The sequence below is a fragment of the Salvelinus fontinalis genome, chromosome 14, assembly GCF_029448725.1.
Source record: "Salvelinus fontinalis isolate EN_2023a chromosome 14, ASM2944872v1, whole genome shotgun sequence".
Taxonomy (NCBI): domain Eukaryota; kingdom Metazoa; phylum Chordata; class Actinopteri; order Salmoniformes; family Salmonidae; genus Salvelinus; species Salvelinus fontinalis.
The window spans coordinates 16,268,203-16,281,527 of NC_074678.1; the positions used below are offsets into that span (position 1 = coordinate 16,268,203).

General features: G+C 48.3%; 1 protein-coding gene across 4 annotated transcripts in view; it reads left to right on the forward strand.

The window, feature by feature from the left end:
* trappc8 (trafficking protein particle complex subunit 8) overlaps nucleotides 1-13,325 on the forward strand; it is a 102,741-nt gene that overhangs the window by 64,544 nt on the left and 24,872 nt on the right. For all 4 annotated transcript variants that reach the window (XM_055944059.1, XM_055944056.1, XM_055944057.1 and 1 more), the window contains 2 exons: nucleotides 78-235; nucleotides 3,658-4,124. In XM_055944059.1, the coding sequence (XP_055800034.1) occupies nucleotides 78-235; nucleotides 3,658-4,124 (625 nt within the window). The remainder of the gene's footprint in view (nucleotides 1-77; nucleotides 236-3,657; nucleotides 4,125-13,325) is intronic.

The window sequence follows — 13,325 nt, forward strand, 5'->3', positions numbered from 1 at the left end:
CACTGTAAAACCAATGCTATAAACTTGTTTTGGTCCTTCTCACCCGACCGTTGTTGTGGTTGCGGTCCTCTCTACAGGTCCCTCAGCGACCACAGGGACATCGGTTCGTGGTCGACAGGACCTAGAGATTCAGGGACCGCGGTTGAACCAGACCAAGGAGGATAAGACCTCTGTCAGCCACGGTCCTGACCGACGTCTTGATCCCACCATCACCCCTCCAATGCCCCTGCTGGAGGTACTGACTCACCACTGTGTACTACCCCTTAACCAGAAATGAGCTTCAGTGATTTCTTTGTCATTTTGAAACGAAACTATTCATTTTATACATTCAATGAATCCTAGGTCTAATGAATGTCATTTGACCCAATAGTATGGCCATAGATGAGCAAATTAACCCTGATATGTATCAAATTAAATTTTCTAACAGTTTAGATGTAATTGTAAAAAGTTTATGGTTTTGTATAAGGTAAATTTAAGATATTCTTCTGCTTTGTAATATGGTGTTTTATTTTTGATAGAAATTGAATATGGAAGATATTATATTTTGAGGTTCAAGCAGCGAGGCTGGGGAAACCTTGTATTTCTTGGTGTTTATTATGTACCTTCTGCCAAATGGGTGAAAGAAAGAAATAATAAAATTCCAGCAAGATGGTAAGGCAACTTTACATGATGGTCAAGGCCCATGCGTCACATCCTCTCATGCTGTGCCAATTGGCCACATGGTGGCTCAATAACAAGCCATCGTATTGTAACAAAACTTGGTACACACGTTCCAAACACTGCCAAGACTCAACATTATGCAAGCACTCTGATTGACCATAGGGTGGCGCTATAACGGCACATTTATCTCTTGACCTTTTTGGCACACATGAGTCTAGCCAGAAAGGAAGAGGTGAAAATCTGTCTTCTCCAGCAGGAGGCGTTGTTTCGTTTCTTTCGCTCACCAATCAGTTTTTTAAAATGTAGGTCAAAGTGTGTCGAATTTGGTCAACAAAACATTTAATAGCTTATTTGCTACGTGAGGTTTATTTGATCTAATAGAAGTTTCGTAATGCTTAGGGTGTTACAAGTGTACTGATATAAGTAGGACACGTAACATTCCAGCAAATTTATTTAAAAAATAATAGTCCTTTATATTGCTATGCATATTCATGACATGAGGTTAGTAGCATAGCATCTCTCTCCATAGAATACAGGCAGTTGACGTCAACAACTCTAATCGAATATTAAAATAATGTATCCACCAATCCAAAGTGAGGAGTAGACAGGAGCTTGTGAGCCCTCTGTGCTGCTTTGTGGACAACGACTCTTATTGTTAGCTGTAAACTATGGTTCAGTTTGACTGCATGGTGGATAGGAAAAACCATTCACACAAGCTCATTGGCTCATATTGCTTGCGCTAGAGTCCTGGAAAATAGAAGACGGGTACATAAGCGCTATACACCATATTTGGTGCCAATCGGCGCAGCGGTTCTAGAGAAGGCATTTGAAAGTAGTCAACATCATTGAAAATGGTCCAAAATACATCAAAAGCATATTGCATGATTTGTTTGATGTTGAGTTCTGATATTTGTAAAGCATGATAAGGAGTACATAATTAGCTCATCCTAGAGCAATATGTCCAATTTGTCCTGCTGGTGGTGCTATGGGTCCAAAGCTTGAACCTCGAGCATTGCTTCTTGCAGCTAGCTATATTTGTTATTTTAGTTGTTCTAAAAAATAAAAAAAACAAGCGCTATGATGAAACTGGCTCTCATGAGGACCGCCACAGGAAAGTAAGACCCAGAGTTACCTCTGCTGCAGAGGACAAGTTCATCAGAATTACCAGCCTCAGAAATTGCAGCTCAAAAAAATGCTTCAGTGTTCAAGTAACAGACACATCTCAACATCAACTGTTCAGAAGAGACTGCGTGAATGAGGCCTTCATGGTCGATTTGCTGCAAAGAAACCACTACTAAAGAACACCAATAAGAAGAAGAGACGTGCTTAGGCCAAGAAACACGAGCAGTGGAAATCTGTTCTTTGGTCTGATGATTCCAAATTTGAAATGTTTGGTTCCAACCGCTGTGTCTTTGTGAGACGCAGAGTAGGTGAACAGATGATCCCTGCATGTGTGGTTCCCACCGTGAAGCATGGAGGAGGAGATGTGATGGTGTGGGGGTGCTTTGCTGGTGACACTGTCTGGGATTTATTTAGAATTCAAGGCACACTTAACCAGCATGGCTACCACAGCATTCTGCAGCGATACGCCATCCTGGTTTGCGCTTAGTGGGACTATCATTTGTTTTTCAACAGGACAATGACCCAACACACCTCCAGGCTGTGTAAGGGCTATTTGTCCTAGAAGGAGAGTGATGGAGTGCTGCATCAGATGATATGGCCTCCACAATCACCCAATCTCCACCCAATTTTATTTATTTATTTATTTTTATTTTTTCATTTTACCGTTATTTTACCAGGTAAGTTGACTGAGAACACGTTCTCATTTGCAGCAACGACCTGGGGAATAGTTACAGGGGAGAGGAGGGGGATGAATGAGCCAATTGTAAACTGGGGATTATTAGGTGACCATGATGGTTTGAGGGCCAGATTGGGAATTTAGCCAGGACACCGGGGTTAACACCCCTACTCTTACGATAAGTGCCATGGGATCTTTAATGACCTCAGAGAGTCAGGACACCCGTTTAACGTCCCATCCGAAAGACGGCACCCTACACAGGGCAGTGTCCCCAATCACTGCCCTGGGGCATTGGGATATTTTTTAGACCAGAGGAAAGAGTGCCTCCTACTGGCCCTCCAACACCACTTCCAGCAGCATCTGGTCTCCCATCCAGGGACTGACCAGGACCAACCCTGCTTAGCTTCAGAAGCAAGCCAGCAGTGGTATGCAGGGTGGTATGCTGCTGGTATTGAGATGGTTTGGGATGAGTTGGACTGCAGAGTGAATGAAAAGCAGCCAATAAGTGCTCAGCATATGTGGGAACTCCTTCAAGACTGTTGGAAAAGCATTCCAGGTGAAGCTGGTTGAGAGAATGCCAAGAGTGCAAAGCTGTCATCAAGGCAAAGGGTGGCTACTTTGAAGAATCTTTAACACTTTTTTGGTTACTAGATGATTCGATATGTATTATTTCATAGTTTGGATGTTTTCACTTATTCTACAATGTAGAAAATAGTAAAAAATAAAGAAAAACGTTTTAAATGAGTAGGTGTGTCTAAACGTTTGACTGGTGCTGTATATATATTTTTGTTTAGGTGTATATGTGTCTTTGGTCCATTCACATACATAAACTGTTTCATACATAGTCGTGGAAATTAAATGGGGGTGGTTTCTAACTATTCCATATTTTAAGGATTTCATCTTTTTACTTATTTAAAAAATAAAAATAAAATAGTTTTACCATTTTAGATTGAACTGGACAGGATGGGAGTAATTATGGGGTTAATTCAGACTAGTACAAATTTAAAAATGACTTGCAGCCAAGTCCCTCCCAGTTTCTGCTTTATATTTGCCTGTCTTTCTCCTGAGGAGAAAGCTACACTGGAGTAGGTTGCACAATAACTAACCCCTCTCTCTGTCCCCATGTCTCCGTCACTATCTCTCCCCCCTCCTGTCTGTCTCTGTCTGCTTTAAAAAAAAAAAATGTTTTACCCTTCCAGGTATTCTTCCTCCAGTTTCCTACTGCCCTACTATGTGGTGAGATCAGGAAGGCCTACGTGGAATTCTGTAATGTGAGTCACGTTCCCCTGTGCGGCCTGCGGGTGGCGTCCACGCACCCAGACTTCTTTACCTTCGGAAGCTCTTCCCTAGCCACACCCCTCACCCCCCTCAGCCCCACCTCCTTTGAGAACTGCTCTGCCTACAAGACCCTGGCCACACCCCCAGGAGCCACGCCCGGGTCGGTAACCGCGGTAACGCTGGTGTCGGCGGCTGACTTTGGGTCGGGAGGAGGAGTGTTTGGTACGGGGAGTAAAAGGGTAGCAGAGATCCCTCTAGGAGAGGGAACGCTAACGCCTGGAGAATCTACCCAGCTACCCCTGTGGCTGAGAGGACCAGACCAGGAAGGAGTCCATGAGATCAACTTCCTGTTCTACTACGAGAGCGCCGAGAAAGGAGGAAAGATCAGGTGGGGAGAGTAGTCTGGTATTCTAACTACACACTACGCAAGTCAAGATCAGGTAGGGGAGAGTTATTCAAGAGAACTCAGTACACACTACACAAGCCACATTACATCAGCCATTGAAGTATGGGAGAGAGAGAGCACCCTGTTATAATCAGCTAGTGGAGAGAGAGAGAGCGCATCCTGTTATAATCAGGTAGGGGAGAGAGAGCGCACCCTGTTATAATCAGGTAGTGGAGAGAGAGCGCACCCTGTTATAATCAGGTAGTGGAGAGAGAGCGCACCCTGTTATAATCAGGTAGTGGAGAGAGAGAGCACACCCTGTTATAATCAGGTAGGGGAGAGAGAGAGCACACCCTGTTATAATCAGGTAGTGGAGAGAGAGAGCGCACCCTGTTATAATCAGGTAGTGGAGAGAGAGAGCACACCCTGTTATAATCAGGTAGGGGAGAGAGAGAGCACACCCTGTTATAATCAGGTAGCGGAGAGAGAGAGCACACCCTGTTATAATCAGGTAGTGGAGAGAGAGAGCACACGCTGTTATAATCAGGTAGTGGAGAGAGAGAGCACACGCTGTTATAATCAGGTAGTGGAGAGAGAGAGCACACGCTGTTATAATCAGGTAGTGGAGAGAGAGAGCACACGCTGTTATAATCAGGTAGCGGAGAGAGAGAGCACACCCTGTTATAATCAGGTAGTGGAGAGAGAGAGCACACCCTGTTATAATCAGGTAGTGGAGAGAGAGAGCACACCCTGTTATAATCAGGTAGTGGAGAGAGAGAGCACACGCTGTTATAATCAGGTAGCGGGGAGAGAGCGCACGCTGTTATAATCAGGTAGCGGAGAGAGAGAGCACCCTGTTATAATCAGGTAGCGGAGAGAGAGAGCACCCTGTTATAATCAGGTAGCGGAGAGAGAGAGCACACGCTGTTATAATCAGGTAGCGGGGAGAGAGCACACGCTGTTATAATCAGGTAGGGGGGAGAGAGCGCACGCTGTTATAATCAGGTAGCGGAGAGAGAGCACACGCTGTTATAATCAGGTAGGGGGGAGAGAGCGCACGCTGTTATAATCAGGTAGCGGGGAGAGAGCGCACGCTGTTATAATCAGGTAGCGGAGAGAGAGCACACGCTGTTATAATCAGGTAGGGGGGAGAGAGAGCACACGCTGTTATAATCAGGTAGCGGGGAGAGAGAGCGCACCCTGTTATAATCAGGTAGCGGAGAGAGAGAGCACCCTGTTATAATCAGGTAGTGGAGAGAGAGAGAGCGCATCCTGTTATAATCAGGTAGCGGAGAGAGAGAGCGCACGCTGTTATAATCAGGTAGCGGAGAGAGAGAGCGCACGCTGTTATAATCAGGTAGTGGAGAGAGAGCACACGCTGTTATAATCAGGTAGGGGGAGAGAGCACACGCTGTTATAATCAGGTAGGGGAGAGAGCGCACGCTGTTATAATCAGGTAGTGGAGAGAGAGAGCACACGCTGTTATAATCAGGTAGCGGAGAGAGAGCGCACCCTGTTATAATCAGGTAGCGGAGAGAGAGAGCGCACGCTGTTATAATCAGGTAGGGGAGAGAGCACACGCTGTTATAATCAGGTAGCGGAGAGAGAGCGCACGCTGTTATAATCAGGTAGGGGAGAGAGCACACGCTGTTATAATCAGGTAGCGGAGAGAGAGCGCACGCTGTTATAATCAGGTAGCGGAGAGAGAGCGCACCCTGTTTTAATCAGGTAGCGGAGAGAGAGCACACGCTGTTATAATCAGGTAGCGGAGAGAGAGCGCACCCTGTTATAATCAGGTAGGGGAGAGAGAGAGCGCACGCTGTTATAATCAGGTAGGGGAGAGAGCACACGCTGTTATAATCAGGTAGGGGAGAGAGAGAGCACACGCTGTTATAATCAGGTAGTGGAGAGAGAGAGCACACCCTGTTATAATCAGGTAGGGGAGAGAGAGCGCACCCTGTTATAATCAGGTAGGGGAGAGAGAGCACACGCTGTTATAATCAGGTAGCGGGGAGAGAGCGCACGCTGTTATAATCAGGTAGTGGAGAGAGAGAGCACGCTGTTATAATCAGGTAGTGGGGAGAGAGAGCACACGCTGTTATAATCAGGTAGTGGAGAGAGAGAGCACACGCTGTTATAATCAGGTAGTGGAGAGAGAGAGCACGCTGTTATAATCAGGTAGCGGAGAGAGAGCGCACGCTGTTATAATCAGGTAGTGGAGAGAGAGAGCGCACGCTGTTATAATCAGGTAGTGGAGAGAGAGAGCACACCCTGTTATAATCAGGTAGTGGAGAGAGAGAGCACGCTGTTATAATCAGGTAGCGGAGAGAGAGAGCGCACGCTGTTATAATCAGGTAGTGGAGAGAGAGCACACGCTGTTATAATCAGGTAGTGGAGAGAGAGAGCACACCCTGTTATAATCAGGTAGTGGAGAGAGAGAGCACGCTGTTATAATCAGGTAGTGGAGAGAGAGAGCACACCCTGTTATAATCAGGTAGTGGAGAGAGAGAGCACGCTGTTATAATCAGGTAGCGGAGAGAGAGAGCGCACGCTGTTATAATCAGGTAGTGGAGAGAGAGCACACGCTGTTATAATCAGGTAGTGGAGAGAGAGAGCACACCCTGTTATAATCAGGTACTGGAGAGAGAGAGCACGCTGTTATAATCAGGTAGCGGAGAGAGAGCGCACGCTGTTATAATCAGGTAGGGGGGAGAGAGAGCACACGCTGTTATAATCAGGTAGCGGAGAGAGAGCGCACGCTGTTATAATCAGGTAGCGGGGAGAGAGAGCGCACGCTGTTATAATCAGGTAGGGGAGAGAGCGCACGCTGTTGTAATCAGGTAGGGGAGAGAGAGAGCACACCCTGTTATAATCAGGTAGTGGGGAGAGAGAGCACACGCTGTTATAATCAGGTAGTGGAGAGAGAGAGCACACGCTGTTATAATCAGGTAGCGGAGAGAGAGAGCGCACGCTGTTATAATCAGGTAGTGGAGAGAGAGAGCGCACGCTGTTATAATCAGGTAGTGGAGAGAGAGCACACGCTGTTATAATCAGGTAGTGGAGAGAGAGCACACCCTGTTATAATCAGGTAGTGGAGAGAGAGCGCACGCTGTTATAATCAGGTAGTGGAGAGAGAGCACACCCTGTTATAATCAGGTAGTGGAGAGAGAGAGCGCACCCTGTTATAATCAGGTAGTGGAGAGAGAGAGCACGCTGTTATAATCAGGTAGTGGAGAGAGAGCACACCCTGTTATTATCAGGTAGTGGAGAGAGAGAGCGCACCCTGTTATAATCAGGTAGTGGAGAGAGAGCGCACGCTGTTATAATCAGGTAGTGGAGAGAGAGCACACCCTGTTATAATCAGGTAGTGGAGAGAGAGAGCGCACCCTGTTATAATCAGGTAGCGGAGAGAGAGAGCGCACGCTGTTATAATCAGGTAGTGGAGAGAGAGCGCACGCTGTTATAATCAGGTAGCGGAGAGAAAGCACACGCTGTTATAATCAGGTAGCGGAGAGAGAGCGCACGCTGTTATAATCAGGTAGCGGAGAGAGAGCGCACGCTGTTATAATCAGGTAGCGGAGAGAGAGCGCACGCTGTTATAATCAGGTAGTGGAGAGAGAGCACACGCTGTTATAATCAGGTAGCGGAGAGAGAGCGCACGCTGTTTTAATCAGGTAGCGGAGAGAGAGCGCACCCTGTTATAATCAGGTAGGGGAGAGAAGGAGCACCCTGTTATAATCAGGTAGCGGAGAGAGAGAGCGCACGCTGTTATAATCAGGTAGCGGAGAGAGAGCGCACCCTGTTTTAATCAGGTAGCGGAGAGAGAGCGCACGCTGTTTTAATCAGGTAGCGGAGAGAGAGCGCACCCTGTTATAATCAGGTAGGGGAGAGAAGGAGCACCCTGTTATAATCAGGTAGCGGAGAGAGAGCGCACCCTGTTATAATCAGGTAGGGGAGAGAGAGAGCGCACGCTGTTATAATCAGGTAGTGGAGAGAGAGAGCACACGCTGTTATAATCAGGTAGTGGAGAGAGAGAGCACACGCTGTTATAATCAGGTAGCGGGGAGAGAGCGCACGCTGTTATAATCAGGTAGCGGAGAGAGAGAGCACCCTGTTATAATCAGGTAGCGGAGAGAGAGAGCACCCTGTTATAATCAGGTAGCGGAGAGAGAGAGCACACGCTGTTATAATCAGGTAGCGGGGAGAGAGCACACGCTGTTATAATCAGGTAGGGGGGAGAGAGCGCACGCTGTTATAATCAGGTAGCGGAGAGAGAGCACACGCTGTTATAATCAGGTAGGGGGGAGAGAGCGCACGCTGTTATAATCAGGTAGCGGGGAGAGAGCGCACGCTGTTATAATCAGGTAGCGGAGAGAGAGCACACGCTGTTATAATCAGGTAGGGGGGAGAGAGAGCACACGCTGTTATAATCAGGTAGCGGGGAGAGAGAGCGCACCCTGTTATAATCAGGTAGCGGAGAGAGAGAGCACCCTGTTATAATCAGGTAGTGGAGAGAGAGAGAGCGCATCCTGTTATAATCAGGTAGCGGAGAGAGAGAGCGCACGCTGTTATAATCAGGTAGCGGAGAGAGAGAGCGCACGCTGTTATAATCAGGTAGTGGAGAGAGAGCACACGCTGTTATAATCAGGTAGGGGGAGAGAGCACACGCTGTTATAATCAGGTAGGGGAGAGAGCGCACGCTGTTATAATCAGGTAGTGGAGAGAGAGAGCACACGCTGTTATAATCAGGTAGCGGAGAGAGAGCGCACCCTGTTATAATCAGGTAGCGGAGAGAGAGAGCGCACGCTGTTATAATCAGGTAGCGGAGAGAGAGCGCACGCTGTTATAATCAGGTAGGGGAGAGAGCACACGCTGTTATAATCAGGTAGCGGAGAGAGAGCGCACGCTGTTATAATCAGGTAGGGGAGAGAGCACACGCTGTTATAATCAGGTAGCGGAGAGAGAGCGCACGCTGTTATAATCAGGTAGCGGAGAGAGAGCGCACCCTGTTTTAATCAGGTAGCGGAGAGAGAGCACACGCTGTTATAATCAGGTAGCGGAGAGAGAGCGCACCCTGTTATAATCAGGTAGGGGAGAGAGAGAGCGCACGCTGTTATAATCAGGTAGGGGAGAGAGCACACGCTGTTATAATCAGGTAGGGGAGAGAGAGAGCACACGCTGTTATAATCAGGTAGTGGAGAGAGAGAGCACACCCTGTTATAATCAGGTAGGGGAGAGAGAGCGCACCCTGTTATAATCAGGTAGGGGAGAGAGAGCACACGCTGTTATAATCAGGTAGCGGGGAGAGAGCGCACGCTGTTATAATCAGGTAGTGGAGAGAGAGAGCACGCTGTTATAATCAGGTAGTGGGGAGAGAGAGCACACGCTGTTATAATCAGGTAGTGGAGAGAGAGAGCACACGCTGTTATAATCAGGTAGTGGAGAGAGAGAGCACGCTGTTATAATCAGGTAGCGGAGAGAGAGAGCGCACGTTGTTATAATCAGGTAGTGGAGAGAGAGCACACGCTGTTATAATCAGGTAGTGGAGAGAGAGAGCACACCCTGTTATAATCAGGTAGTGGAGAGAGAGCGCACGCTGTTATAATCAGGTAGTGGAGAGAGAGAGCACACCCTGTTATAATCAGGTAGTGGAGAGAGAGAGCACGCTGTTATAATCAGGTAGCGGAGAGAGAGAGCGCACGTTGTTATAATCAGGTAGTGGAGAGAGAGCACACGCTGTTATAATCAGGTAGTGGAGAGAGAGAGCACACCCTGTTATAATCAGGTAGTGGAGAGAGAGAGCACGCTGTTATAATCAGGTAGTGGAGAGAGAGAGCACACCCTGTTATAATCAGGTAGTGGAGAGAGAGAGCACGCTGTTATAATCAGGTAGCGGAGAGAGAGAGCGCACGCTGTTATAATCAGGTAGTGGAGAGAGAGCACACGCTGTTATAATCAGGTAGTGGAGAGAGAGAGCACACCCTGTTATAATCAGGTACTGGAGAGAGAGAGCACGCTGTTATAATCAGGTAGCGGAGAGAGAGCGCACGCTGTTATAATCAGGTAGGGGGGAGAGAGAGCACACGCTGTTATAATCAGGTAGCGGAGAGAGAGCGCACGCTGTTATAATCAGGTAGCGGGGAGAGAGAGCGCACGCTGTTATAATCAGGTAGGGGAGAGAGCGCACGCTGTTGTAATCAGGTAGGGGAGAGAGAGAGCACACCCTGTTATAATCAGGTAGTGGGGAGAGAGAGCACACGCTGTTATAATCAGGTAGTGGAGAGAGAGAGCACACGCTGTTATAATCAGGTAGCGGAGAGAGAGAGCGCACGCTGTTATAATCAGGTAGTGGAGAGAGAGAGCGCACGCTGTTATAATCAGGTAGTGGAGAGAGAGCACACGCTGTTATAATCAGGTAGTGGAGAGAGAGCACACCCTGTTATAATCAGGTAGTGGAGAGAGAGCGCACGCTGTTATAATCAGGTAGTGGAGAGAGAGCACACCCTGTTATAATCAGGTAGTGGAGAGAGAGAGCGCACCCTGTTATAATCAGGTAGTGGAGAGAGAGAGCACGCTGTTATAATCAGGTAGTGGAGAGAGAGCACACCCTGTTATAATCAGGTAGTGGAGAGAGAGAGCGCACCCTGTTATAATCAGGTAGTGGAGAGAGAGCGCACGCTGTTATAATCAGGTAGTGGAGAGAGAGCACACCCTGTTATAATCAGGTAGTGGAGAGAGAGAGCGCACCCTGTTATAATCAGGTAGCGGAGAGAGAGAGCGCACGCTGTTATAATCAGGTAGTGGAGAGAGAGCGCACGCTGTTATAATCAGGTAGCGGAGAGAAAGCACACGCTGTTATAATCAGGTAGCGGAGAGAGAGCGCACGCTGTTATAATCAGGTAGCGGAGAGAGAGCGCACGCTGTTATAATCAGGTAGCGGAGAGAGAGCGCACGCTGTCATAATCAGGTAGCGGAGAGAGAGCGCACACCCTGTTATAATCAGGTAGCGGGGAGAGAGAGCGCACGCTGTTATAATCAGGTAGCGGAGAGAGAGAGCGCACGCTGTTATAATCAGGTAGCGGAGAGAGAGCGCACCCTGTTTTAATCAGGTAGCGGAGAGAGAGCGCACGCTGTTTTAATCAGGTAGCGGAGAGAGAGCGCACCCTGTTATAATCAGGTAGGGGAGAGAAGGAGCACCCTGTTATAATCAGGTAGCGGAGAGAGAGCGCACCCTGTTATAATCAGGTAGGGGAGAGAGAGAGCGCACGCTGTTATAATCAGGTAGTGGAGAGAGAGAGCACACGCTGTTATAATCAGGTAGTGGAGAGAGAGAGCACACGCTGTTATAATCAGGTAGTGGAGAGAGAGAGCACACGCTGTTATAATCAGGTAGGGGAGAGAGAGAGCGCACGCTGTTATAATCAGGTAGTGGAGAGAGAGCACACGCTGTTATAATCAGGTAGCGGAGAGAGAGCGCACGCTGTTATAATCAGGTAGCGGAGAGAGAGCGCACGCTGTTATAATCAGGTAGTGGAGAGAGAGCACACGCTGTTATAATCAGGTAGCGGAGAGAGAGAGCGCACCCTGTTATAATCAGGTAGTGGAGAGAGAGCACACGCTGTTATAATCAGGTAGTGGAGAGAGAGAGCACACCCTGTTATAATCAGGTAGTGGAGAGAGAGAGCGCACCCTGTTATAATCAGGTAGTGGAGAGAGAGAGCGCACCCTGTTATAATCAGGTAGTGGAGAGAGAGAGCACACGCTGTTATAATCAGGTAGGGGAGAGAGAGAGCACACGCTGTTATAATCAGGTAGCGGAGAGAGAGAGCACACCCTGTTATAATCAGGTAGTGGAGAGAGAGAGCACACCCTGTTATAATCAGGTAGTGGAGAGAGAGAGCGCACGCTGTTATAATCAGGTAGGGGAGAGAGAGCTCACGCTGTTATAATCAGGTAGCGGAGAGAGAGAGCACACCCTGTTATAATCAGGTAGTGGAGAGAGAGAGCGCACGCTGTTATAATCAGGTAGTGGAGAGAGAGAGCGCACCCTGTTATAATCAGGTAGTGGAGAGAGAGAGCGCACGCTGTTATAATCAGGTAGTGGAGAGAGAGAGCGCACGCTGTTATAATCAGGTAGCGGAGAGAGAGCGCACGCTGTTATAATCAGGTAGCGGAGAGAGAGCGCACGCTGTCATAATCAGGTAGCGGAGAGAGAGCGCACGCTGTTTTAATCAGGTAGCGGAGAGAGAGCGCACGCTGTTTTAATCAGGTAGCGGAGAGAGAGCGCACGCTGTTTTAATCAGGTAGCGGAGAGAGAGAGCACACGCTGTTATAATCAGGTAGTGGAGAGAGAGAGCACACGCTGTTATAATCAGGTAGCGGAGAGAGAGCACACGCTGTTATAATCAGGTAGCGGAGAGAGAGAGCGCACGCTGTTATAATCAGGTAGCGGAGAGAGAGAGCACACGCTGTTATAATCAGGTAGCGGAGAGAGAGAGCGCACCCTGTTATAATCAGGTAGGGGGGAGAGAGCGCACCCTGTTTTAATCAGGTAGCGGAGAGAGAGAGCACACGCTGTTATAATCAGGTAGTGGAGAGAGAGAGCACACGCTGTTATAATCAGGTAGCGGAGAGAGAGAGCACACCCTGTTATAATCAGGTAGCGGAGAGAGAGCGCACCCTGTTTTAATCAGGTAGCGGAGAGAGAGCGCACGCTGTTTTAATCAGGTAGCGGAGAGAGAGCGCACCCTGTTATAATCAGGTAGGGGAGAGAAGGAGCACCCTGTTATAATCAGGTAGCGGAGAGAGAGCGCACCCTGTTATAATCAGGTAGCGGAGAGAGAGCACACGCTGTTATAATCAGGTAGCGGAGAGAGAGCGCACCCTGTTTTAATCAGGTAGCGGAGAGAGAGCGCACCCTGTTTTAATCAGGTAGCGGAGAGAGAGCGCACGCTGTTTTAATCAGGTAGCGGAGAGAGAGAGCACACGCTGTTATAATCAGGTAGCGGAGAGAGAGCACACGCTGTTATAATCAGGTAGCGGAGAGAGAGAGCGCACCCTGTTATAATCAGGTAGCGGAGAGAGAGAGCGCACGCTGTTATAATCAGGTAGCGGAGAGAGAGAGCACACGCTGTTATAATCAGGTAGCGGAGAGAGAGAGCGCACCCTGTTATAATCAGGTAGGGGGGAGAGAGCGCACCCTGT